Source organism: Misgurnus anguillicaudatus, chromosome 20 (genome assembly GCF_027580225.2).
Source record: "Misgurnus anguillicaudatus chromosome 20, ASM2758022v2, whole genome shotgun sequence".
Taxonomy (NCBI): Eukaryota; Metazoa; Chordata; class Actinopteri; order Cypriniformes; family Cobitidae; genus Misgurnus; species Misgurnus anguillicaudatus.
In genome coordinates this window covers 5339643-5364449 of record NC_073356.2, presented here as the reverse complement: position 1 = coordinate 5364449, position 24807 = coordinate 5339643, and the positions used below count along the sequence as shown (strand labels likewise).

At 42.4% G+C, this 24807-nt stretch overlaps 1 protein-coding gene across 2 annotated transcripts in view; it reads right to left on the bottom strand.

Moving 5' to 3' along the window:
- Positions 1–16790: 16790 nt before the first annotated feature.
- The window catches only part of tnxbb (tenascin XBb), a 76199-nt gene continuing 68182 nt past the window's right edge, over positions 16791–24807 (bottom strand). For both annotated transcript variants that reach the window (XM_073858021.1, XM_073858022.1), the window contains one exon: positions 16791–17391. In XM_073858021.1, coding sequence (XP_073714122.1) covers positions 17305–17391 — 87 coding nt within the window. In that variant the 3' untranslated portion in view covers positions 16791–17304. The remainder of the gene's footprint in view (positions 17392–24807) is intronic.

Below are 24807 nucleotides of genomic sequence, written 5' to 3'. Positions count from 1 at the left end.
AATACATCCTATAATACATTTGCAAGCAAAAGATATATCTGAGAGCAAGGGCATAGGTTTGATTCTGGCATTGGTGGGGCATTTTATTTATTTTACATAAATAAAATGGTCGCATTGCAAAAACTGTTTATCATTGTTTACTTGACATAAACAACAGACAACTCAGTATGCACTTTACTCAGTGACATCTGACTCGCCACCCCCGGTGCCATCCCAGATTTAATGTACTATAATAAAGCAATAAACCCCAAGAAGCAGTGGGTTACCAGTGCATTTTATAACAGCTAAGGGGCGTTGTTATAAAATGCACTGGTAACCCAACGCTTCGAGGGGTTTATTGCGTTTATAAAACTGTTACTTCATATGCATAACGTTAGCGGGATTTTATAAAATAAAACACAAATAAGTTATTAAGTAATTATATTAGTACAAATATTACTCTTCCGCCAAACAAAGTAGTTCCTCAGAATCAAGTGTGGCTGCAACAGAGCGCAGTTCATAAACAAAACAGACGTAGCAAAGGCGCAATGAAAATATGATTAAAGACTGTGGTATTTATTTTTATATATCAACATTCATCTAAAATATACATTAACATTTATATCGTGCAACTGTTGAAGTGATGATCAAATATGCTTGGAAGCATGATTAACTCTTTCCCCGTCAGCATTTTTTTTTAAGTTGCCACCCAGTTTTAGTTGAATGCCTTACAGAAAAATTATCTTTAAATAAACATAAAATATCAAATGAAAGAACAGTCCCTCTGCTTTCCAACAACATCAAAAACGTTTCATCCTACCTTAATTTGTTCTCTTATCAGTTATCACCTCTCAAATTTTCAGCTAAATGCGGAGATAATTCCATTTTTGTGAAGAACTTTGTAAGAGATCAGATTCAGAGCCTGATCAAAACACACGTCACGCTGCTAAATCCACCACAACGCTGTTGTGTCGAATGAATGCCTCAGTGTTTAAAGGGGACATTCCATGAAAATCATACTTTTTCCATGTTTAAGTGCTATAATCAGGTCCCCAGTGCTTCTACCAACCCAGAAAACATGAAAAATAGCAACCCTGTAACTTTGTTTTGGTAAGGCTCTCTCTGCAAGCATGTGAATAAATAGGTCATGCGGATTTCGCTCCCCGCATGACGTAGCTAAGGGATCCTATTATAATGATACCGCCCCTTCAACTGCGCTATCCAACCATGAACGGCCTCACGAGTGCGATAGACAGAGAGAAAGAATGACTGACAGCACGACGCGTTTGTATTCCATCAAACACAAACAGGAGCCTACAATCTTATAACTTGTAGTTTTAATAATCTTTCTAAAGATTGAATTAACGTTCTAAAGGATTAACGTTACCTTAGTGCAAGAGAGAGAGAGAGAGAGAGAGCGAGTGAGCGAACGAACGAGAGAAAGAGAGCAACGCGACGGTTATCTTTCAAGTAAGTTATGTTGTTTAATATGTTTCTCTGAAGTTTATATAAATGAACACGAGGATTAATGCACTGCACGAGACAGAGTGAGTGAAAAACGTCTCGGTTACGGATGTAACCCTCGTTCCCTGAAGGAGGGAACGGAGACGTCACGTCGTGACCGACGAATTGGGAGCTCGCTTAGAGAGACCAATCTGCTTCGAATACTACTAAAACGCCAATGAACTTGGCATTGAGATATTTGCATAATGCTGGCGCCGCCCCGCCAGGTGCGTATATAAGACACACGTGCAAATAGGGAAATCAGCTTCTGTTCGCTGAGAAAGCCGGAAGGTGACCGGCCTAAACAGCAGGTGGCAGCACCTGTGGCGACGGGACGTGACGTCTCCGTTCCCTCCTTCAGGGAACGAGGGTTACATCCGTAACCGAGACGTTCCCTTTCAGTCGGTCACTACGACGTCACGTCGTGACCGACGAATTGGGAAACCCTACTAAAACGCCACTAGGGGCTGACCTCTTCCAGTGTCTGCTTAAAGCCCTCCGGTTCCACTTAAGGATAGGAGAATTAGGTTTCAAGGCAGAAGGCCGGGCACTAGATGTTCCTTTAACCCCACAGTAGTGCCAGCGACTGGGAAGCGCCCTATCTGAGCGGTATAGGGACGCTGCGGAAGCCACCGCCCCGTTAAGGGCTAATGGTGGACGAAAGTCAACCGTAGTTGAGGTATAAATGACAGCCGTGGCTGTGTAAGCAAAGCAGTGCTCTGCTAAGGGAAACGTGGGCTGGTAGGATTAACCCCACGGAATAATACTCACAAAGGAACCCGTTGGGACACAATGTGGGGCCCTGGCCAAACACGTAGGTTCGTAAGAATACAACTAGTGAAAGGCTGACAGCCAATGCTCCGCAACAAAGGCTGTCAAGGCAGTGGAGAGAGCAAATCAAACCATTACGCATTTTTGCTCTGTTAGCCTTCCATACTGAAAACTCAATTTGGAGCCTCAGTCGGAGGCTGCAAGCCGACTTGCGAGTCTGCTCTCCGTGCCCTCCCTGGTGAGGACAGAACACGAGAGGATACAGGCTCGATACGAACATTGTAGAATCTAATGAACGTATTAGGTGTCGCCCAACCAGCAGCTCTACAGATGTCTGTTAGCGAGGAACCACGAGCTAATGCCCAAGATGAGGCAACACTCCGAGTGGAGTGCGCTCTCAAATTAAAGGGGCAAGGAATGCCCTGTAAATTGTAAGCCAGGGCGATAGTATCAACTATCCAATGAGACATCCTCTGCTTAGTGACAGCTTTCCCTTTCTGCTGGCCACCATAACAAACAAAGAGCTGGTCTGAGGTCCTGAAGCTTTGCGTGCGGTCCACGTAGAATCGCAGTGCGCGTACGGGGCACAACAAAGCCTCGGTTGGGTTTGCCTGCTCCAAAGGCAATGCTTGCAAGCTCACCACTTGATCTCTGAAGGCAGTAGTGGGAACTTTGGGCACGTAGCCTGGTCTGGGTCTCAAGGTCACGCTCGAGACAGAAGGACCAAACTGAAGGCACGAATCGTCAACAGAGAATGCATGTAAATCCCCTATTCTCTTCACCGAGGCCAATGCTAGTAGGGTCAGAGCCTTCATGGATAGAAGCTTCAGACTCGCAGACTGCAAAGGCTCGAACGGAGGACTCTGTAGCGCTTTCAGCACCATGGACAGGTCCCAGGGAGGAATAGAAGGAGGGCGTGAGGGGTTTAGCCTGCGAGCGCCTCTCAGGAATCTAACAACCAAATCATGCTGGCCCACTGATCTGCCGTTAATAAGTGAGTGATGCGCAGATATAGCGGCGATATCAACTTTAATAGTGGACGGTGACAGCCTACCATCTAACCTATGTTGAAGATATAAAAGCACAATGTTAATAGGGCATTCTCTGGGGTCCTCGCGTTGCGAAGAGCACCAGGTGACGAAAAGGTTCCATTTTAACGCGTAAGCCCGTCTCGTAGACGGAGCTCGTGCCGCGTCAATAGTGTTAGATACCGCTTGGGGTAAATCACTTAAACCTTGCGCGCGCTCAACGACCAAACGTGGAGATCCCACAGGTCGGGGCGCGGGTGCCATAATGTGCCCCCTCCCTGAGAAAGAAGGTCCTTCCTCAGGGGAATCCGCCAGGGAGGGGCTGTCGCGAGGAGCATTAGTTCCGGAAACCAATTCCTGGTCGTCCAATATGGGGCGATCATTAAAAGGCTCTCCTCGTCCTGCCTGACTTTGCACAGTATCTGTGCTATTAAACTCACTGGGGGGAACGCATATTTGCGCAGGCCCCGCGGCCAGCTGTGTGCCAACGCATCCACGCCGAGGCTGCCCTCGGTTAGTGAATAAAACAGGCGACAATGGGTATTGTTCGGTGACGCAAATAGGTCTATCTGCGCTCGACCGAATTTCCTCCAAATCAGCTGGACCGTCTGGGGGTGGAGTCGCCATTCGCCGGGGCGCGCTGCTCGGGAAAGCGCGTCTGCCGCTGTATTGAGCGAGCCCGGTATGTAAATGGCACGAAGGGACCTCAGATGCTTCTGACTCCAAATGAGGAGATGACGAGCGAGATGCGACAGGTGACGAGAGCGCAAACCGCCTTGACGGTTGATATACGCTACGGTCGCAGTGTTGTCTGAGCGCACTAGTACATCCTTCCCTCGCAGCTCCTGAGCGAAGCGTACGAGTCCCAGATATACTGCCCATAACTCGCGGCAATTGATATGCCAATGCAACTGGGGTGCTGTCCACACCCCCGAAGCCGTGAGCTCGTCGTTTGTGGCTCCCCAGCCCGTGTCGGAGGCATCTGTATGCACAACAGCATGCCGGGAGACCTGTCTCATGGACACGCCGGCCCTGAGAAACGCGGGGTCTGACCACGGGGGGAATGTTAGGCGACACGCAGGTGTAATGGTTACACGATGGATGCCAGCGCGCCACGCTCTCCTCGGGACTCGATCGTGAAGCCAACGCTGAAGCGGTCTCATATGGAGCAGCCCGAGCGGTGTCACGGCCGCTGCTGCTGCCATACGCCCCAGGAGTCTCTGAAATTGTTTCAGAGGGACCGCATTCTTCCCTCGGAATGAACCGAGGCAAGTCAGAATTGACTGGACGCGCCCTTCTGTTAAACGCGCCGATAAATCGATCGAGTCCAGTTCCATACCGAGAAAAGAGATCCTCTGCGTGGGGCAAAGTTTGCTCTTTTCCCAGTTGACCCGAAGACCCAAACGGGCGAGATGTTGAAGTGTTAGATCTCTGTGTTCGCACAGCGTCCGCCGAGAATGCGCTATTATAAGCCAATCGTCGAGGTAAGCCAGAATGCGAACACCGCTCTCTCTGAGGGGCTTTAACGCCGCCTCTACCACTTTCGTGAACACACGGGGAGAGAGAGACAGCCCGAACGGTAGTACTTTGTATTGATATGCCCGCCCTTCGAACGCAAACCGGAGAAACGGTCGGTGACGAGGGAGAATGGACACATGAAAGTACGCGTCTTTCAGGTCTATCGCTGCAAACCAATCTTGGGGGCGTATTGCACTGAAAATTTGTTTCGGTGTAATCATCCTGAAAGACCTCTTCTGAAGAGATTTGTTCAGGACACGCAAATCCAAAATCGGTCGTAACCCGCCGCCTTTCTTGGGTACTATGAAATACGGGCTGTAAAAACCCGATCTCATCTCGGTAAGAGGGATCGGCTCGATCGCGTCCTTCGCCAGCAGGACTTCGACCTCTGCACGCAGTACATGTGTAACGGACGCTTTCACCGTGGTGAAACGTATGCCCGCAAATTTGGGAGTGTGCCGATTGAATTGAATTTCGTAACCGAGGCGGATCGTGCGTAAAACCCAACGAGACGGACTGGGAAGCTGAAGCCAAGCCCCCAGGGACCGTACGAGAGGAATTAACGGCACTACCGGTGTACCCGCGGCGGGGCAGCGAGGCGGGACAGGCGGGACTGCCGGTGCGTCTGCCGTGACAGCATAAGCATCTACAGTATGTGTGTGTGTGACACTGACCTGAGCCCGCTGAGGTAAACGGTCGTCCGGTCTCCTCAGCTGAGGACGCAGACTCCGAAGGGGTAGCTGGTGGTCCGGTCTCCGAAGGGGAGAGCTCGAACTCCTCAGAACACCCACTGGCGACAGAGGAGAGGGAGGAAGAGCATCTGACTGCCCGCTCACATCTCTCTCGATCCTCTGGAGACCTGGAGAAGGAATAGGAATGCACTCTTTTTGTGGTTTTGTGGGTGCCGGCTGAGAAGCCGGCGGAACAGAAACAAAACGAAACAAAAGATTTTCCACCCGGCCCTCTACCGGTGGAAGGAGCGGTGCCGTCACCGTCTCCCGTAGAGTGATCCCATCCAACTCCAGGTCGCCCGTCTCAGGGCCGCTTCGATTTCCGTTTGCCACGGGAAGCGGGTGGTGCGGGCGGGGCGGGCTGCCGACGGCTGTTCCCTCTCCGTGGTCTAGAAGACGTTCTAGCGGGGGGGGCGGAGGCAGCCGCCGGAGGGCGCCCTCGGCGAGGAGCAGACGGGGCCGCCGGCGCTGGGGGGCGAGATGCAGGTCGCTTGCGCCGGGGCATGATCTGAGCGATCGCTTCCGTCTGCTTCTGGGCGGCGGAGAACTGCTGGGCAAACGACTCCACCGACTCGCCGAACAGGCCTGCCTGGGACACGGGCGCATCCAAGAACTTGTTCTTCTCTGCATCCGACATGTCGGCCAGACAGAGCCACAGATGGCGTTCCTGGACCACCATCGTGGACATCGCACGACCGATCGCCTGTGCCGTGACCTTCGTAGCACGGAGGGCCAGATCCGTAGCGGCCCGGAGCTCCGAAAGCACAGGCGAGTCGTGTCCTCCCTCATGCAGATCTCTCAAGGCCTTGGCCTGGTGGACCTGCAGCAACGCCATAGCGTGCAGGGCTGAAGCCGCCTCTCCACATGCATGATAGGCAGCCCCCGTTAGACCGGAAGACTGTCTGCAAGCACGGGAGGGGAGGGCTGGGCGATCCTTCCAGGTGGAAGCGGTGGCCGGACACAACTGCATCACAACCGCACGCTCCACGGGGGGGATTCCCGTATAGCCCTTAGCGGCTCCATCGGTGAGGGAGGTGAGGGGGGAGGGCTGAAACGGCCGTAAACGGGTAGAATACGGCGACCTCCAGGTCCTGGTCAGCTCCTCGTGCACCTCGGGGAAGAAAGGTACCGGCGGAGAGGGTTGTGAAACCCGGGCAGCTCCAAAGAACCAATCATCCAGGCGGGACGGTTCGGGCTGTGGGGGGTGAACCCACTCCAACCCGACGGTCTCCGCCGCTCGAGAGAGCACGGCCACCATCTCTGGATCGAAATCCGGCGTCACGACCCGTCCGGAAGGGGGGAGGACATCCAGATCCTCAGAGGTAGAGGGCCCACCCTCGGATGCTGCGGTCTCCGTGGACCCGGAGGGAGGCACGACAGATCCAACAGACATCGTAGAACACGACTCTGAAGTTTCCATCGGCGCATCAACCGGCTGTGGATGAGGAGGCTGAGAGGCAGAGGACGAATCCCCTGCCCGGTTCAGCACAGTGATGCGGAGATCATCCTTCGAGAGCTTCACAGCCGCACCGTGGCGGCGATCAGAGCTCGTCGGACGTGGGTTGCGTTTTTCCCGGAGGAAAGACAACCGTCTCCGCAAATCCACAAGGGACATGTTCTCGCAGTGAGAACACTTACCCCCAGCGAACGCTGCCTCAGCGTGCTCGATGCCCAAGCACGAAAGACAACGCTCGTGACCGTCCTTCGGACCCATATACTTCCCGCATCCAAGATCGCACGGACGAAAAGCCATCCTGAAAAGGACGCTAATGTCCGGATATACGAGAGAGTGGCTGCCTTTAACAAGGCACAAAGCTCTCTCGTATCACTCTTTTAGGGAAATTCACTCAGATGCTCAGTTGATGATGCGCACAGGGAAGGCAACGCACACACTAACTCAAACAAACAAAAAAGATGCAGAGCCTGTGGAATACTGCGAGGCGTCCGCTGTGGTACTGCCAGTCCAACCAACTTCCGCAATCGATCCCAACAGAGTGAAGTAGCTTCTCAGTAGCAGATACTGCCGGCTTTCGAAGCGATAAAAAGCTGATTTCCCTATTTGCACGTGTGTCTTATATACGCACCTGGCGGGGCGGCGCCAGCATTATGCAAATATCTCAATGCCAAGTTCATTGGCGTTTTAGTAGTATTCGAAGCAGATTGGTCTCTCTAAGCGAGCTCCCAATTCGTCGGTCACGACGTGACGTCGTAGTGACCGACTGAAAGGGAACGCGTATTCACTATCATACACAATAAGTAAATATGTTGTTTAATGTTTCTCTGAAGTTTCAAATGAATGAGGAGTTACAAAATAGATGAGAGACTGACAGAAACGCGAATGTGTTCAATATGTGTACACACTAATCTTAAACATGTCATTTGATCTGTTTCTCTAAAGTTTAAGCATTAAACGTGTTGTTTTATTACAGATCATTTAAATGTGCTCGTGTGGTTTGGTCAAAAAGTAAACAGAGTGTTTGTGGACGTGTAATTTATTGTAACATGCTAAAAATCATTGTGCCTGTTTAAAAGCAGCATGAGAGCTAAAAGTCTTTATTTTTATTTTACAATGTTTCCCATCTGCTGATAAACATGTATTTAGTATGCACAAAACAGATAATTGACTTTTTAAACATGTTCAAATATATAATGCTTAACATCGCTCACTAACTTCTTTCGTGAGAGAATCTCCCTCGATGTAATAAACAAATCTAATCTAATCTAAAAATGCTCTGTCTGACTACAGCGCCAGCGCTTGAGACTCCGCCCACCTGAGCAGCTCGTTTGGATTTAAAGGGATACACACAAAAACGGTGCATTTTTGCTCAGCCCCATAAAGTGCCTATTTTAACATGCCACAATAAATTACCTATATGGTATTTTGAGCTAAAACTTCACATATGTACTCAAGGGACATCAAAGATTTATTTAATATCTTAAAAACGTCTTCTGGAATGTCCCCTTTAAGTTGGGTAAGATTGCCATCTTGTGGATAATAGCGGAAATATCAATAAGACAAAAAACCCCTCAGAGAACGTTTTCTCTTTATTGACGAAATGTTTTATTTATTGACATTTATCTGGATATCGCCATAATTCTGCAAAGGTAGAAAAATAAAAAAATGATTAAAGACTGAGGTGTTTATTTTCATAAATCAGTACTCAGCAACAGTGGCGCAGTGATACTTGTGATGCAGTCTGAACCGTGGGTTTACCGGGGTATTTTATCACGGCTTAGAACGCGTTTCAACCAATCAGAATGAAGAACCAGAACGAGCCGTTTTATAATAAGCAATTCGTTATGTCCATAGAGCCTAATAAACAGTAACTGTTTAAGTCTTTGTCAAAAAAAAGAAAATCACAATGTAACATATATGAATCCATATTTACTTTATAACATTGAAGAATATGCAATTAATATTTAATTCGTAATTTAATTTTGCCAAAAAAATCCCAGTGTTGAAGTAGGTATGTATATCATGCTGTTTCCTGAACAACGTTTATTAACGTTTCTGTAGTTCACATTAAATCTTCTTTTCATTAACAGGCAGGTGTTAAAGGTGCAGTGTGTAATTTTTAGAAGGATTCTTTGACAGAAATGCAAAATAATATACCGAACTATATTATCAGTGGTATATAAAGAAGACCTTTCATAATGAACTGTTATCTGTTTATTACCTTAGAACGAGACCTTTTTATCTACATACACGAGGGTCCCCTTACATGGAAGTCGCCATTTTGTGCCGCCGTTTTTCTACAGAAGCCCTTAACGGACAATTTTTTTACTAAGTTGTCTCTGACGATATGTTTGTCCGGTGATGGCTACGGTAGCTTCTCTATGTGTTTCAAAAGTGAGGGGTACGCCATGGAGTAAGCCGCTGGTTGCAATTCGCAACCTCACCACTAGATGCCGCTAAAATTTACACACTGCACATTTAATCAGTGTGAAAAAATAGTTTAAGTTTAAAATGCAACCTAACATTATGTCTACATCTGTGCAAGTAATGACCACAGTGCAATAATGTAAAGTATTCAGCAATCATGACATGAATTCATGTTTTTACCATGTTACCAGGTTATTTTCTTTCATGAGCCCTTTTCACACAGACATTCCGTAAAATACACGGGACAGGCATCCTGGATTTTTCCGGAATAGTTAGAGTTTTTGTTCATTCACACTGCCAAGATTACACGGCATCTGATGGTCCCGGAAAGACACGTGACCTGTTGAAAGTCCCGCCCTCTCTTCTACGCAGCGTGTGAAGTTTGCAAAGTATTTATTATTCCTCTCTCCAGAAACATCTTGCGTGCATTTTTGTTTATAATAAGACAAAGGAGCGCGTGAACACACAGTTCTATGCTGGTGAATGATTTCAGCTTCAGAGTGGATATTTGACGAGCTCCCTGATCTCTGCTTTAATACAGTTTTCAGACATTTCTCATCGTGATTGTTTATATGAATTTAAAACCCGAATTTTGAGGAACTGAACGATATATCTTGTTGGGATGACGCACAGGTATTTTCGTTTATTATAGCTCAAATGAGCATGTGACGCGATATTCTTTTATGCTGCTGAATGATCTCCGTTTCAACACAATAAATGACAAGCTAACTTACCTGATTCTGCTTCAGTCCAGTTTGCTGACATTTCTCGTCGTGAATGTTGTTAATTCTTTATTTTAAAGAGTTGAACCAAGTTTATGTTGCCATGAGATGCGCGTCCTCACTACGGCACATGCGTCATTGTTTATGCGTCTCATTTATCATTTCCTGATAACTGCTTCAATCTAATTTGCAACATTTCTCGTGGTGAATGTTTATATGAACGTTATCTCTCGTTGTAAGGAGCTGAACCATAAGTTGTGTTGTGATGACACGCGCGTCCTCACTACGACACGCCCATTACGGCATTCTTGCGGCTTCTAGTTCACACAGAGGGGTTATCCGGGTATCTGACTAGGTCCTCTTTCCGGCAACGATCCCGGAAGATTAACGGGACGAGTTTGTGTTCACACAGACGCTTGTCTGGCAATTTTACGGGTATTTTCTGGGACCAAAGGTCTGTGTGAATGGGGCTATAGATTAGGGACTCCCTAAATAACCGTTCCACCCCATTTATAAAAGGTTGACACAAGTTTGCAACTCCTCAAGTTAACATGGGATTGTCGTGTATTGGTGAAAACACTGTCCTTGAATCATTTATGTGACACAACTTTTTCCGTATTTTGTGCATGAAACAGTTACAGTGGGTATAATAATACTTTCTTCCTCACTTACCTGTAGCCGAAAAATCACGCGCGTCTTGTTGAGAGTGAACTTTGGCGCGTTGTACAAAGTGAAACCATCCTATCACACGTAGCGAGTAAAGACAAGCCCATCATAACCCACTCAAGAAATGGTAATCCAATCATATTAGCATTGTGAGTTAGAGAGGCGGGACTAAAGAAATGCAAAGCCAATCATATTAGTGATGTGAGTTACGGAGGCGGGCATTGCAGAGAACGAAAGCTGTTAACCGTTTGTGTACCACATAGAGCATTATTTTTACAGAACGGGATTGCAAAAGATTTCTAATCTCATTTAAATGATTCCTGAAAAAAATATAACAAGGAAAAAATTGAAAACACAAGAATAAGACGGACATCAGTGGTTATATATAAATACAGATTAATTGTTTTGTCGAAATTATTGCTAGGGACAATTCAGTCTTTCCTGAATATTGGTAGGGACATGTCACACTCTTAAAACAAATGTGTTAAATTAACACATCTTGTGTCTAGTTAAGGACAACACATCTAGTGTGTTGTCCTTAATTTAACACATCTCTGTATTATTTTTGGAACAACACACTTTGTGTTGTTTTAACACATCTTGTGTTGTCCCTTTTATTTTTTACGAACTTAAATGACACTTAATGTGTTAAAAACAACACATAATGTGTTAAATAGTTTAACACAAAGCAATGTGTTAAAATTAACACATCCAGGGTTAATTTTAACACATTATGTGTCATTTCGTGCTGATTTAGAGTTCATTTAAATAAAAGGGACAACACAAGATGTGTTAAAACAACACAAAGTGTGTTGTTCTAAAAAATAACACAGAGATGTGTTCATTTAAGGACAACACACTAGGTGTGTTGTCCTTAACTAGACACAAGATGTGTTAATTTAACACATTTGTTTTAAGAGTGTGTAACAATTTAGTGTTATTTTATATAATAAAATAATTTTATATTATAAACCCGGTTTATATATATCTCACTTAATTCTATATACTGAATATTATTGTTGTGCAATTCAATTGAAAAACCTTGGGCAATGCTGGGGCATGGGGGGGCCTTGGTTCTTGGACTTTGCATAGGGCCCCCAAAACGGTAAACACGCCACTGCCCAAACGTTAAATATCTAATGCTAATTAATACAAAATAAAATCATTTAGTTGTACTATTTCCCTGTTAATCATTTATTAAAAAAATAAAATCAAAACTTTTCATGCCCTCAGTCTGATCACCCAGGTTTTGTTGTCTGTGTTCATGCTTTGTTGATGTTTTGTCGAGCACGTGTTGATGTTTTGACAGCCCTCTGTTATCCTTGTGCTTTTCCCCCTCCCTCCTTGTTTCCCCATTCATTATCTCTTTTCTGGGTCACACCTGTTCCTCTTTATCTCTCCTGTTTATTCCATGTGTTCTCCCTTATTCCTTTTCAGTTTGTTGTACATAGTTACCGGTCTGATCTACCCATAGTCAAGCCAAGTATCTTTCCAAGTTTTGTTTATTGTATATAATAGTTGAAATTCTTAACTTCATTACATCACGTCTGTTCAAGCTCCAGGCTGTTTGTTTCCCTCTGTGTTTTCAGTTCCCTTTTCCCTCTTCCAATTTTCTGCAGCCGGGTTCACTAGAGTTCTCAACGGGTCGGGCCGGCCCGACAAAACCAACCGGACCCGCGGATTCGGGTAAAAAATATAAGCAAATGTGTCGGGTCGGACCTCGTGCTTAATATTTTAAGCTCAGTGAAAAAAAATTATTAATCATCACTGTTGACTGTAAAGAAAGTCTGGTCTGGCTGCTGCGTGCAACGTGCATCACAGAGAGGGGCGGGAAAATGGCAATATGCTCCGGGGCGGATCTTATTGCTATCACTGCGTGCACGCCTCTTGCCTGGAGAAGAAGAGTTGGATAAAAGTAAACTTGCCGCAGGTGAATTCACCATTGCTTGCCTACTACAGGAGAAGTCGCTGGCTGGGTACATGTTTGAGTTCTTTTTATTTATTATTGTGTGATTTTTATTTAAAGGATTATTCCATTTTCTTAAAAGAAAAATCCAGATAATTGACTCACCACCATGTCATCCAAAATGTTGATGTCTTTCTTTGTTCAGTCCAGAAGAAATTATGTTTTTTGAGGAAAACATTCCAGGATTTTTCTCATTTTAATGGACTTTAATAGACACCAACAATTAATACTTAACTCAACACTTAACAGTTTTTTTCAACGGAGTTTCAAAGGACTATAAACAATCCCAAACAAGGCATAAGGGTCTTATCTAGCGAAACGATTGTCATTTTTGACAAGAAAAAAAAAGTACTTTTAAACCACAACTTTTCGTCTAGGTCCGGTCCAGCGCGAACTAACGTAAATGCGTAGTGACGTAGGGAGGTCACGTGTTACATATGTAAAACGCACATATGCGGACCACTTTAAACTGCCACAAAGACATTAATTAGTATCAGTTGACATACAACAACGTAGGAACGGTCCTCTTTCAACACACTTGTAAACACTGGGGCGGAGTTTCGTGTTCGTCCTCTGTGACCTCTTGACGTCATCACGTATTGCGTGGGGTCAGCTGGCGCATCACGACCGGATCTACATGACGAGAGGTTGTGCTTTGGAAGTGTATATATGTTATTTTTATTGTCAAAAATGACAATCGTTTTGCTAGATAAGACCCTTGTGCCTCGTTTGGGATTGTTTATAGTCCTTTGAAACTGTTAAGTGTTGAGTTAAGTATTAAATGTTTGGCTCTATTAAAGTCCATTAAAATTAGAGAAATCCTGCAATGTTTTCCTCAAAAAACATAATTTCTTCTCAAATGAACAAAGAAAGACATCAACATTTTGGATGACATGGTGGTGAGTAAATTATCTGGATTTTTCTTTTAAGAAAATTGACTAATCCTTTAAGGCATATTTATATAGGCTACATTTAAAGTTTATTGTTTTAGTTGTTTGTATTGTTTAAAGGCGTGAACATTAAAGCTTGGTTTGAATTCCCGTCTGCTAGTCATGATAATAGACTACATGTATGAGAAAAAAAAGTAGGGGGGGTCGGTGGCATCGGGCCGTGGGTCGGGTTCGGACAGATAATCACGTTGATTGGTTGGGTTACATCGGGTCTGGGTTTTAAAAGCCACGGGCTGAGTCAGGTTGTAATTTTCAGGCCCTTTGAGAACTTTAGGGTTCACTGTCAGCCTCTCCACAGCAATTTGTGCTGTCCTCCAGCTGAGGACTTACCTCCACCCAGCCTATGCCGGCAGGTCATGCTGAACTCTCGCTCTCCCTCTCCATGGGTTTTGTTGGATGCGGTTGCTGAGTGTACCCCTTGAACTCTGTGTTTTTGCCTTATAAATAAACTCTGTTAATTGCATTCCCGCATCTGAGTCCTGTTTTCGTCTGATATGACAAAACTAAGTTCATTGTTTGTGTGTGTGTGTGTGTGTGTGTGTGTGTGTGTGTCATGTGTGTCATGTGTGTGTGTCATGTGTGTGTGTTTGAGGCGCCACCCAAAGGAGTGTATATGTAGGTCAGTAAATTTGTTAAAAGCATGTGACTTGAGACTGAGCTCTAATTATTTCAGATCCGCCTTGGGGCGAAGCACTGGCCACCCCAAACCCTTCCACTTTTGTTGTTAGCAAATCAATATTGTTTTTCATGTTTTTGACCTCCTGCGGTTGGATCAGTATCAGAGTCTCATAACCAAGTTGCAGATTGATATGTAACTGCTAGTTACAGTACTGATCAGTGAAAACAAGTGAAATATCTTGAGTTAAAAGAAAATAAGATTTAATCCTTACAAAATCACCCTTTAAATGGCATTCAGTTGAAGAATAAATAAATGATTAAGGAGGAGTAAAGTGATCATGGTTGAGCTTACACTGTGATGCAGCACTTATGAGAGAGGTAGCTAACTGGATGCAATGTAAGTAATGCCTTTTATTGTTTTCCCTGTTTTCTGTTTCAAAGTGTGCCTAATAGACTGCACAAAATTTTGTGGCACATTTGAGCTGGCTTTGCGTAGACATGATAAGAGCGAGTGCTCAGATAATTTAGTATATTCCGTGGCTTGGTTGACCTTGTTGCTTTCTTTGATGCAGTTTACAAGAGCACCATGAAAATTCTACTGTGTTTAAAAGATTTTCGAGCTGTTGGATTGGGTGTTGTCTGTTGTGAGGAAAACATGTTCTTGTACTGCGCTATTTAAGCAAAAACTTATTGGCCTGTGGTTAGGCAACTTTAAAGGAACATAAAACCCTGCTGTTTCAGCTCCAGTCTACATCACTATCTTTTAAAAAAATGCAACTTAAATGGACGTGGATGCCGAAAGAAGAATGGCAAGGAGTGGGCGGGGCACTTGATATAATAGGCTAGTGTAGGGGTAGGCAACGTCAGTCCTGGAGTGCCGATGTCATGCAGAGTTTAGCTTCAGCTATAAGCACAACTGAACAACTAATGCCAAGGTCTAAAGAGTCCCCTGAAACCTACAGGTAGGCAAGATTTTATCAGGGTTAAAGCTAAAATATGCAGGAAACCGGCACTCCAGGACTGACGTTGCCTACCCCTGGCCTAGTGTAACAAATATTAAGATTTATTAAGAATACCAGTATTACAGATAAAATTAAAACTAAATAAAAACTAAACCCTGCTGAAAAAACAATAAAACCATTACAGAAAATTCTAATGGTTGTATTAGGAATTTTATTGGTTCTAATGGAGTATGGCCCAAAACACAGTACAGAGTATTGGTTTTTGTTGGTCTCTAATGGTATGTATTGGTTCTATGTATTGGTTTTAATGGTATATGTGTTGGTTCTAATGGAATATGGCCCAAAACACATTACAGTGTAGTGGTTTTAATGGTAAAAGCTAATGGTTCCTATTGGTACTTTAATGGAAACCAATAGAATTTTCTGTAATGGTTTTATTGTTTTTTTCAACAGTGAATATATTATTTAATTTAAACAAAGGTCAAATAAAACTGTTATAGTTGATATATTAGTGTGTTTGAAAATAAAGAACAGTCCTCAGGGCATGGTAACATGTTACCTCAGGAACACGCTACCTAATAAATAATAATGACACACCAATGCGCAATCAATTTGCTATAGTGCTTTGCCATGTCACAGCCCATGACGTTGACACGAAATGGAGTTTAAACCCGGAAGACAAAAATATCACAAAAAGCTAAAAATTAACAAGTTTTCTCCTAATGTTAAAATTAACAGATGCTAACATCGTCTTCTATGATGTGCAACACGACTAACTCTGTTAACATCTAAAAAAAAAATGTTGGTTGCTGTTTTATGACACTTTAATTTTTAATTCCACCAAATATTTTTTAACAGGAAAAAGGACAAATGTGAGTCTTTTGACATATTGCTCTTACAACTTGTCTTAATGTAAATTCTAGTCATGGTATTTGCCCTAATGCAGATTATGCAGCACTGTGCAGCTGATGTATGTGAAGTTCTGCGAGAGTGCAAATACTCTCTAAGCTCTCTTGCAATACTTTGATGCCATTCACTGATAGGTCTGCGCAGTGCTGCTGAATTTTAACACTACAGTGTAAAAGAAAAGTGTGAGATCAATCTCCAGAAAAAAAGTAAAACTGTAGCATGACGTCGTCTGTCTGAGGTAAAGACACAAAATTTAATGACAATATAATCTGCATTAATCTGCCTTCATGCATTTATTACACAAGATGGTTTCAGATACACAATATCATGAGTTTAGTTTAATTCAGATTTTTACACGTTTGTTGCTATTTTAATCGCAATAGTGTTTTGTGATTTGAGTTGTTCATATTTGCCTGTTCAGCACAAAGTTTGCATGTTTTATCGCCTCCGCTGTCACTGCAAGAAAGAAGCATTCATTAATCAGCTTCATTTGATGTTAAACATGTAAAGTGATACACGGCCCAAATTTTTTTAGCACCAGCCCTCACTGCATAGGAGACCAACCATATTAAAAAAAAGACATACTCACTTTCAGCTTTTTATTTTATAGAATCACAGAATTCTGACACTCAAATACAATACAGCATAAGAACACTATGAATACAAGCATCAAAATATTGTGAAACCTCACCTATAATGTCATCCTATTGAAAAAAAGGCATAATATTTCTTAAATATATTCTTTAATATTCCTGACAACTGCTGTGAGGTATTCGCTATGCACAGACATTAGATAATCTAGAAACTGCACTGAAAAACTGTAGAATTTGTAAAAACTCTAGAAATATATTATAGGCACTGTATATGAATGGCATATAGAGCCTTTAGATATTTTAGAGTATACTTAGTTTACAAGAATTTTATTGCGGTTACATGTGTGTTAATCGTATTTGTTTGTGAGGGTGGTGTTGCATGTATGTGGTATGCAGTAATATAGTCTGTCTGTCTGTATGTATGTATGTTTGTTTGTTTGTGGCCATCAAGGTATGTGTCGCTGCTCCTCCATTGTCTCATTTACTTGCTCTGTCTATCCAGAAATCAGGGCTTAAATGAAGCTGGTCGAAATTTCATCTCAGTGAAGGGAATAGAGAAATTTTTGCCTTTCCACTCAGTCCAAATCACTCCCTGAGAGACAAAAATATGCACGATTACACATAGGTTTACACATAAAGCAGTTTTTAATAGACTGTGCTCCACATTAAAAATAGGTTTGTAAATCCTGTGGTGTAATATAAAAATTAGATAGACAACAAATAAAAAGATTGTTAAAATGGCTTGTGTGCCATTCCTTGTTTTGTTGTCAGACAGCCCTTGACAAAAAGACATCAACCCATCTTTATACCTGCTTACTTCTATGACCTGCTCACTAGCACTCATGTGTTTAACTAATAGGTAGAGTGAAGTACTGCTTACTTTGTTTACTAACAGTAAGATTGCTATCATAAAATCTCCTATAAAACATGGCCTTCTGATGGATAAACCCTAGTTTAAAGAATGAGTTTCTTGAATTGTCTCACCATTTGCCTGATCATTATGTGTTTGTTCAGAATGGACTGGACCAGGTCTTAAAAGTTATGACTGATGCTTCACTTTTTTTATTTCAATGCAGGGGTAGAACTAGAATTTTATACAGGGGTAGCCAAGGCTATTTTAGGAAGTACATAAGTCTATGGAAAATGATGTGTAACCGTAACCTGGCATTAAAAACACATTACTGAATCTCATGATTGCCAATTCACATTACACCACATTAATCAGATATTACCACAGTATAAACACTATGGGGCGGTTTCCCGGACCAGGATCAGCTTAATCCAGGACTAGGCCTTAGTTTAATTAGGAAATATAACTAGTTTTAACAAACATGCCTTACTAAAAACATTACTTGTGTGCATTTTAAGGTAAAACAAAGGGCACTGATGTATTTTAAAATATGTCAGTGCAAGTTGTTTTCAGTTTGGGGAGATCTTTAAAGTGTTTAAGTCTAGGACTAGTCTAATCCCTGTCCGGGAAACCGCCCCTATAACATAAAAGTTCACCAATTGTCAAAACATGTAGTTTATTAGTAGTGCACTCTGTATTAGATCATCTGACAGCTCGCTCCACCATACTGCTTACAGCAGAGGTCTTCAACCCTGCTCCTGAGGACCCACTGTCCTGCAGAATTTAGCTTAAACCCTTATCAAACATACCTAAGGCAGCTAATTAAAGTCTTCAAGATCACTTCAACATTACAGGTAGGTTGAAACAGGGAAGGAACTAAACTTACCAGGGCAGTGGGTCAGAAGCAGTGTTGAAGAGCAGTGGTTAAGAACATGCCAGCAAGAATATTTAAATGCATTGTCATTGCTATAAATTACTGTAACAGGTCACAAACATGGCTCGTTTCCAACATCAGAGCTGATGTGGCAGGCCAGCTGTGTGACAGTCAGGAAGCATAGTCATAAGGAAAAGCACGCAACTCTCCCGCTCTTGTTATTTATTTTTAACTCATTCACCGCCATTGACCAGTTATCTCGTCATTTATGAGTTCATATTTAACTAATAAATATGCCTTTTTGGATGAATTTCAAAGTGAAAGTGTAATACCGCTTTTATCCACCAGATGACACCAAATCGAATTGATCAAAAACGGAAGTTAAAAAGAGTTAATGATTATTTTAACTGCCTTTATGTTTGATAGTCATTCTGAGTCTGATCTCTAACATAAATTCCTTTACAAAAAAGCAATTTTTTAAGCTTTTTGCTCAAAATGTTGTATTTCTGAAGAGAAATATCCATATTTCAGTGGTTAAATTAAGTAGAAAAAGTAAATATATAATGAAACGTTTTTCCCATTTTGTTTGTTTGTTTATTGTTTGTTTGAAAGCAGAGGGTGTGTTCTTTAATTTGATATAATTTGTATGTTTATATATTTATAGAAAATGATTTTTCCTGCAAGGAATTTTGTGAAGATTTTGTTAAAATCACAAAAATGCAGGTGGGCAACTTTTCTCAAAAAGGCTGGCGGTGAATGAGTTAAGAAACATGGAATAAAGGCACCAGGCGTGACCTTGCAAAAACAGTGTCAGATAATCTAATATGCTTTGGTCCCCTACCTACCTGTCGGGGTGATGAGATTTACAATAGGTTATTGTTACTAGATGGCTGGATGAATTTATTAGTTTTAAAACCTCTTCCAATGTAATGGTGGTAAATGACTCAAGTCTGCAGTTCAATGTACTATTGCAGTGGTTCTCAACTCCAGTCCTCGGGCCCCCCCTCCCAGAACATTTTGGATGTCTCTATATATAAAACACCTGATTCGGTTCATCAGCTTGTAAGTTTGTTAATTATGGGAAAGTTTCAAACATTCTGGAAGGAGGTTGAGAGCCACTGCACTATTGGATATAATGGTGGCTGATTGGACAAGACACACTTGATCAGTTTAAGTCTAAACTAAAGACTCATCTCTTTAACCAAGCATTCACCTTATTCAGTTCCTAAACATATTTATGCAACAATAGTTACCTAGACCACACACACATCCACATGTACTGTATGCCTTTAACATGACATGTGAGCTGCCTTTATGCTTATAGCACCTTGTTTCTTTTCCCTGGTTTTCTGTTTGGTGTGATGCTCATCCCACCACCAATCCACCTAATACGCATCGTTATGCTCCCAAAATGATGACTGCCCAGCGACAATGGACCACTTCCATTGTGCACTTGCAGCTCTGTTAAATTCTATAATGTAGTATTTGTCATACTTTAATGTTTCAGATCATTAAACATATTTAAAAATTGGTCCAAGATAACACAAGTAAACATACACCATGCTGTTTTTAAATGAAGGTTTTTATTATTAAGGTAAAACAAAATCCAAAACTACATGGGCCTGTGTAAAATGTTTGCCCCCCCCATAACTTAACTGTGGTTAATTACATCTGGGTTCAATTTCTGTAGCCACACCCAGGCATGATTACTGCCACACCTGTTCGCACCCTGTATGGCGGAGCTCCAAGACAAAAACGGCTGCTGTGTAAAAAAGAACACAAAGGGTTGTCTCAGTTTTGCCAGAAAACATCTTGATGACTTTGGGAAAATACTCTGTGGATTTACAAGACAAAAGTTGAACTTTTTGGAAGGTGTGTGTCCTACTACGTGTGGTGTAAAAGTAACACTGCATTTAAAAAAAACATCATACCAACAATAAAATATGATGGTGTTGGTATGATGGTCTGTGGCTGTTTTGCTGCTTCAGGACCTGGAAGATTTTCTGTGATAAATGGAACAATGAATTCTGCTATCTACTGTACCAAAAAATGCTGAAGGACAATGTCCAGCCATCTGTTCATGACCTTAAGCTGAAGCAAACTTGGTTTCTGCAGCAGGGCAGTGATCCAAAACACACAAGCAAGTCCACCTCTAAGTGGCTGATGAAAACAAAATGAAGACTTTGTAGTGGCCTTGTCAAAGTCCTGACCTCAATGACTCCCCCACAGTGCTGTAACAGACTCATTGCAAGTTATCGCAAACGCCTGATTGCAGTTGTTGCTGCTAAGGGTGGCCCAACCAGTTATTAGGTTTAGGGGGCAAACACATTTTCACACAGGGCCATGTAGTTATAGATTCTGTTTTTCCTTAACCCTCTGGGGTCCGACCAGTTTGGGACATTTGGTCTTTTTTAGTTGCTTTAAAACATATTAATGGCAAGTGTCTCATAACACTGCATTCAGCACAAACTGGGCTAAAATATTATATGAGCTACATGTATGTACATGTTTGTATTTTTGAGAGAAAAGTGTTTATGAGTAGTTTTTAGTAGTAGTCCACAAAACCCATACTAAACATGTTTTAACAAGACTTTTTAAAACAGAATCTAGTAGTCTAGAGTTTTTTCTTTAAAATGATGTGAAAATCATCCTGCCTACTCATTCACATAAAACAATATATTGATTTAGAAATTGTAAGACACTTTTTGTTTAGAGTGGCCGTATGCGAGAAGGATTGATTGACAGCTAGCAAACAAAGGCTCGCATAATGAGCTGCATAATAAGTCAGGAGGGAACTACAGTAAAGATTGTGAGGACAAATAAATGTATACATGTTTGTTTGAGGTTTATTAAGAAGTTAACAATATAATGAAAATTTAGAAATTAAGGTCAGTACGACATTTTCAGTTTATTTAGAAACAAACCCTATTCAAAAACTTAACTTGTATAAGAAACTGATAAACAACAGAGCTGTAAACTTCATGTGGCTCATGTTACCATATAACTTTATGTCCAAAAAGTGTGAATATGTTTTTCCACTTCATTGTTTTGTACTGATGAGAGGGATGCAGACCTGTAAGAGAGTTATGGACAGCTGTTAGCATAAATTGTCCACAGAAATACCCTTACATACATAACTGATGGGTGAATATCACTGTAAGCACTACATTCAGATAAACTATCATGTACATAAACTAAATTCAGAACATCTCAGATAAACATCTGCAGTGATTAGTTATATAAAAAGCTGTTTTCAGATGACTGTTCGATCCCCGTATCGTCTAGCTTCTGTTTATAACGCGTTTCTGTAAGCGAATATGAACTTTAAAAACATATCGCATATGGCGCCCATGTGCGCGAGCTCGCGCCGCGTACACGGAGACGCTCATAAAAACAGTGTCGCGTTTAAAGCGCGATGTATGGAATTGCCTTGCATGTAAACCATATGGAATCATATTACAGCAGATCCCGCAGTGCAGCATTACTCAACGTTGCCATGAAGGATACGAAAGTAAATCACTGTGTCTAACACTGTACAGCTTGTAACAGATATCCGCCATTACGGGAGGTCACGCATACTCGTTTGTAAATATGTAAACATGGAATCATATTACAGCACACACTTAAAAGATACAGCAGTGCAGGCTTATTGAAAGTTGCCATGAAGGATATAAGTAAATAACTGTGTTTAACACTGTACAGCATGTAACAGTGAAATCCGCCATTATGTGAAATCACGCGTCCTCGTTTGTAAACAATGCGAAAGTTTTTTAATCCGAAGCGTGCAGTCTGCTGAGGTTGCTTATGTAGGCTGAACTGCACAACCCATATTACATGATGTTAAATATATATGGTATAAGTTAACTGTTACTTACTTCAAATATCCCCCTTCAGTGCGTCCTCCATTGTTCTTCTTAGGTAGCGTTAAAGACAAACGCTTCTCTTCCTCAATGTCCAGACATAAATGAAGATCTTCTTCACATGTGTGTAAAACGTTTATAATCCAAACATGCAGTAAAGTCTTTAAATCTGATCAAACTTTACTTTGTCTGTTTGTTATTGTGTTGAGCTGCTCCTCATTACCATGTCAACAGCGTGTACCGCCTGTGGCCGTGACCGCATTAAAGATAATGAAGTCAGCCAGGAAAAACTGTACTCTCTTTACTTCAATGCAGATTATATAAACAGTCAATATTTGTTTTCGATTATAATTAGCTCGTTTAAAAATAGACATTTCAGGCTTTCTTTGGATATGTGTATCAGGTTTGTGTGACGAGTATTCGCTGAGTTTCAACTGATTTTTGTAACGTGTTTTGAGAGACAGCTGGCGGAGACAGAAATGTCTGGATGCGCACCCTGTTTAATTTAAGTATTTGACAAAAACACAAAGATCTGTTGTTATTGTGAATGAACACATATTAAAGAAGACCCTTTACCCTTTCAAATGATGTCAAACACGTTAAGTGTATGATTATTAATGATGGAGTATTTTAAGTTGATTCTGCTATGATAAGGACAAAACTGTCACGGTGATCCATGTCATGTTTTGTGTCTGTTCCATATTGTCATCACCTCGACACTTGTTAATTATCACCTCATTCATTCCACCTGTGTGTCATTAGTCTTTGTGTATTTATACCAGTGTTTGTGTCACACTCATTGCCAGATCATTGTCTTTGCTACCATGTTTGTAACCTGTTCATCTGTTCCTGTGGTTTATCTATCTGCTGTTATTTTGATTCCTGTGTTTTGTTTCCTGTTTATTTATTAAATTTTATTTATTCCACTAACTCTGCACTTGCGTCCTTACTTCACATATCCTGTTTACCCAGTCATGACAGAATGATCCGGCCAGTAAAGGACGCAGCGAGTTTGCGGAGGGGAGCTTCCCCAAGATTTTTTTCGAGGTGGAGCAATGGACGTCAGCATGCGCTGTCCACTGTGTCCCAACGCCTACTGGAGTCCATGGAGAGCGAACGTTCGGGTCTCCAGGCTCGGCTCAAGTTAGCGGCAGCCACGCTCGATTCATTCCCCGGGGTGGTTGTCGCAACACCTGAGCCGGGTCCTGGGAGGCACGAGTCTGTGGTCATGGTTCCTCAGATTGTTGAATCTTCAGGGTCGACTCTTGGGAGGAGCGCTGCCGTGCTCGATGCGGTTCTGGGATCGGCTGCGGCCATGCCGATTTATTCCCCGGGATGGTCACGGCTATCTACGAGGCTGTTTCCCTAAGACGGGTGGAGTTCATTCCTGGGCCTGTTGAATCCTCGTCGGTTCCCGTGAGGGATGAGTCGCCTAAGTTGGTTCCCTATGGGTCAAATCTTCTGAGTCGACTCCCAGGATGGTCGAATCTTCTGGGTCGTTTCCTGTGTCGGTGGAATTTTCGGTGTTTCGTCCTGTCTCTAGTTCGGTCCAACCCGTCGTTGTCTCCTAACCCTCCGTCCCTCCCCCTGAGTCGCCCTCCCAGACTTGTTTGTGGTGTCTGGAAGCCCCTTTTTAGGGGGGGGGGGGGTTGTTCACTTGTGTTATCTTTGACCAATATCCAAATTAGCCCAGTGATCTGTAACATTAACTCATTCCCTGCCAGCCTTTTTTTGAAGTTACCGCCACCATTTTTTTTGTGATTTTCACAAGTTTCACAAAATGCCTTTCAGGAAAATTTTCTTGTATAAATATATAAACATACAATATATCAAATGAAAGAACGGACCTTCTGCTTTCAAACAAATAAAAACAGAACTGAAAAAAGTTTGATCATATCTTCATTTCTTCTCTTTTTATAACCTCTTAAATATGGGTAGGTGAGCTCAAAAACACCAAAGTTTGAGCAAAAAGCTGAATTGCATTGCATTATTGCATTTTTGTAAAGGAATTTTGTTAGAGATCAGATTCAGAACAATGATCAAAACATACACAGACGTTGTTAGATTAGTTGATGCTTCAGTTTTATATAAGTTGGGTAAGAGCACCACCTAGTGGATAATAGCGGAATTCAAGATTACAGTGAAAACTCGTCAGGGAGCTGGTAAAGTATGAAAAATATGCAAAAACATAAGAAATCTGTAGGGGGCAAACTCTTTTTCACACCACTGTTTATGTAACCCTGGACCACAAAACGAGTTGTGTGGGTCCATTCTTTAAATATTTGGCTGAGATACAATGATTTGAAATCTAGAACTTGAGAGTGCAAAAAGAATCTAAATATTGAGAAAAAGTCCAAATTACGTCTTGGCTGCATATTACTAATTAAAAGGTTTGTTTTAGTGCTCTCTATTGGCTTATTGGAT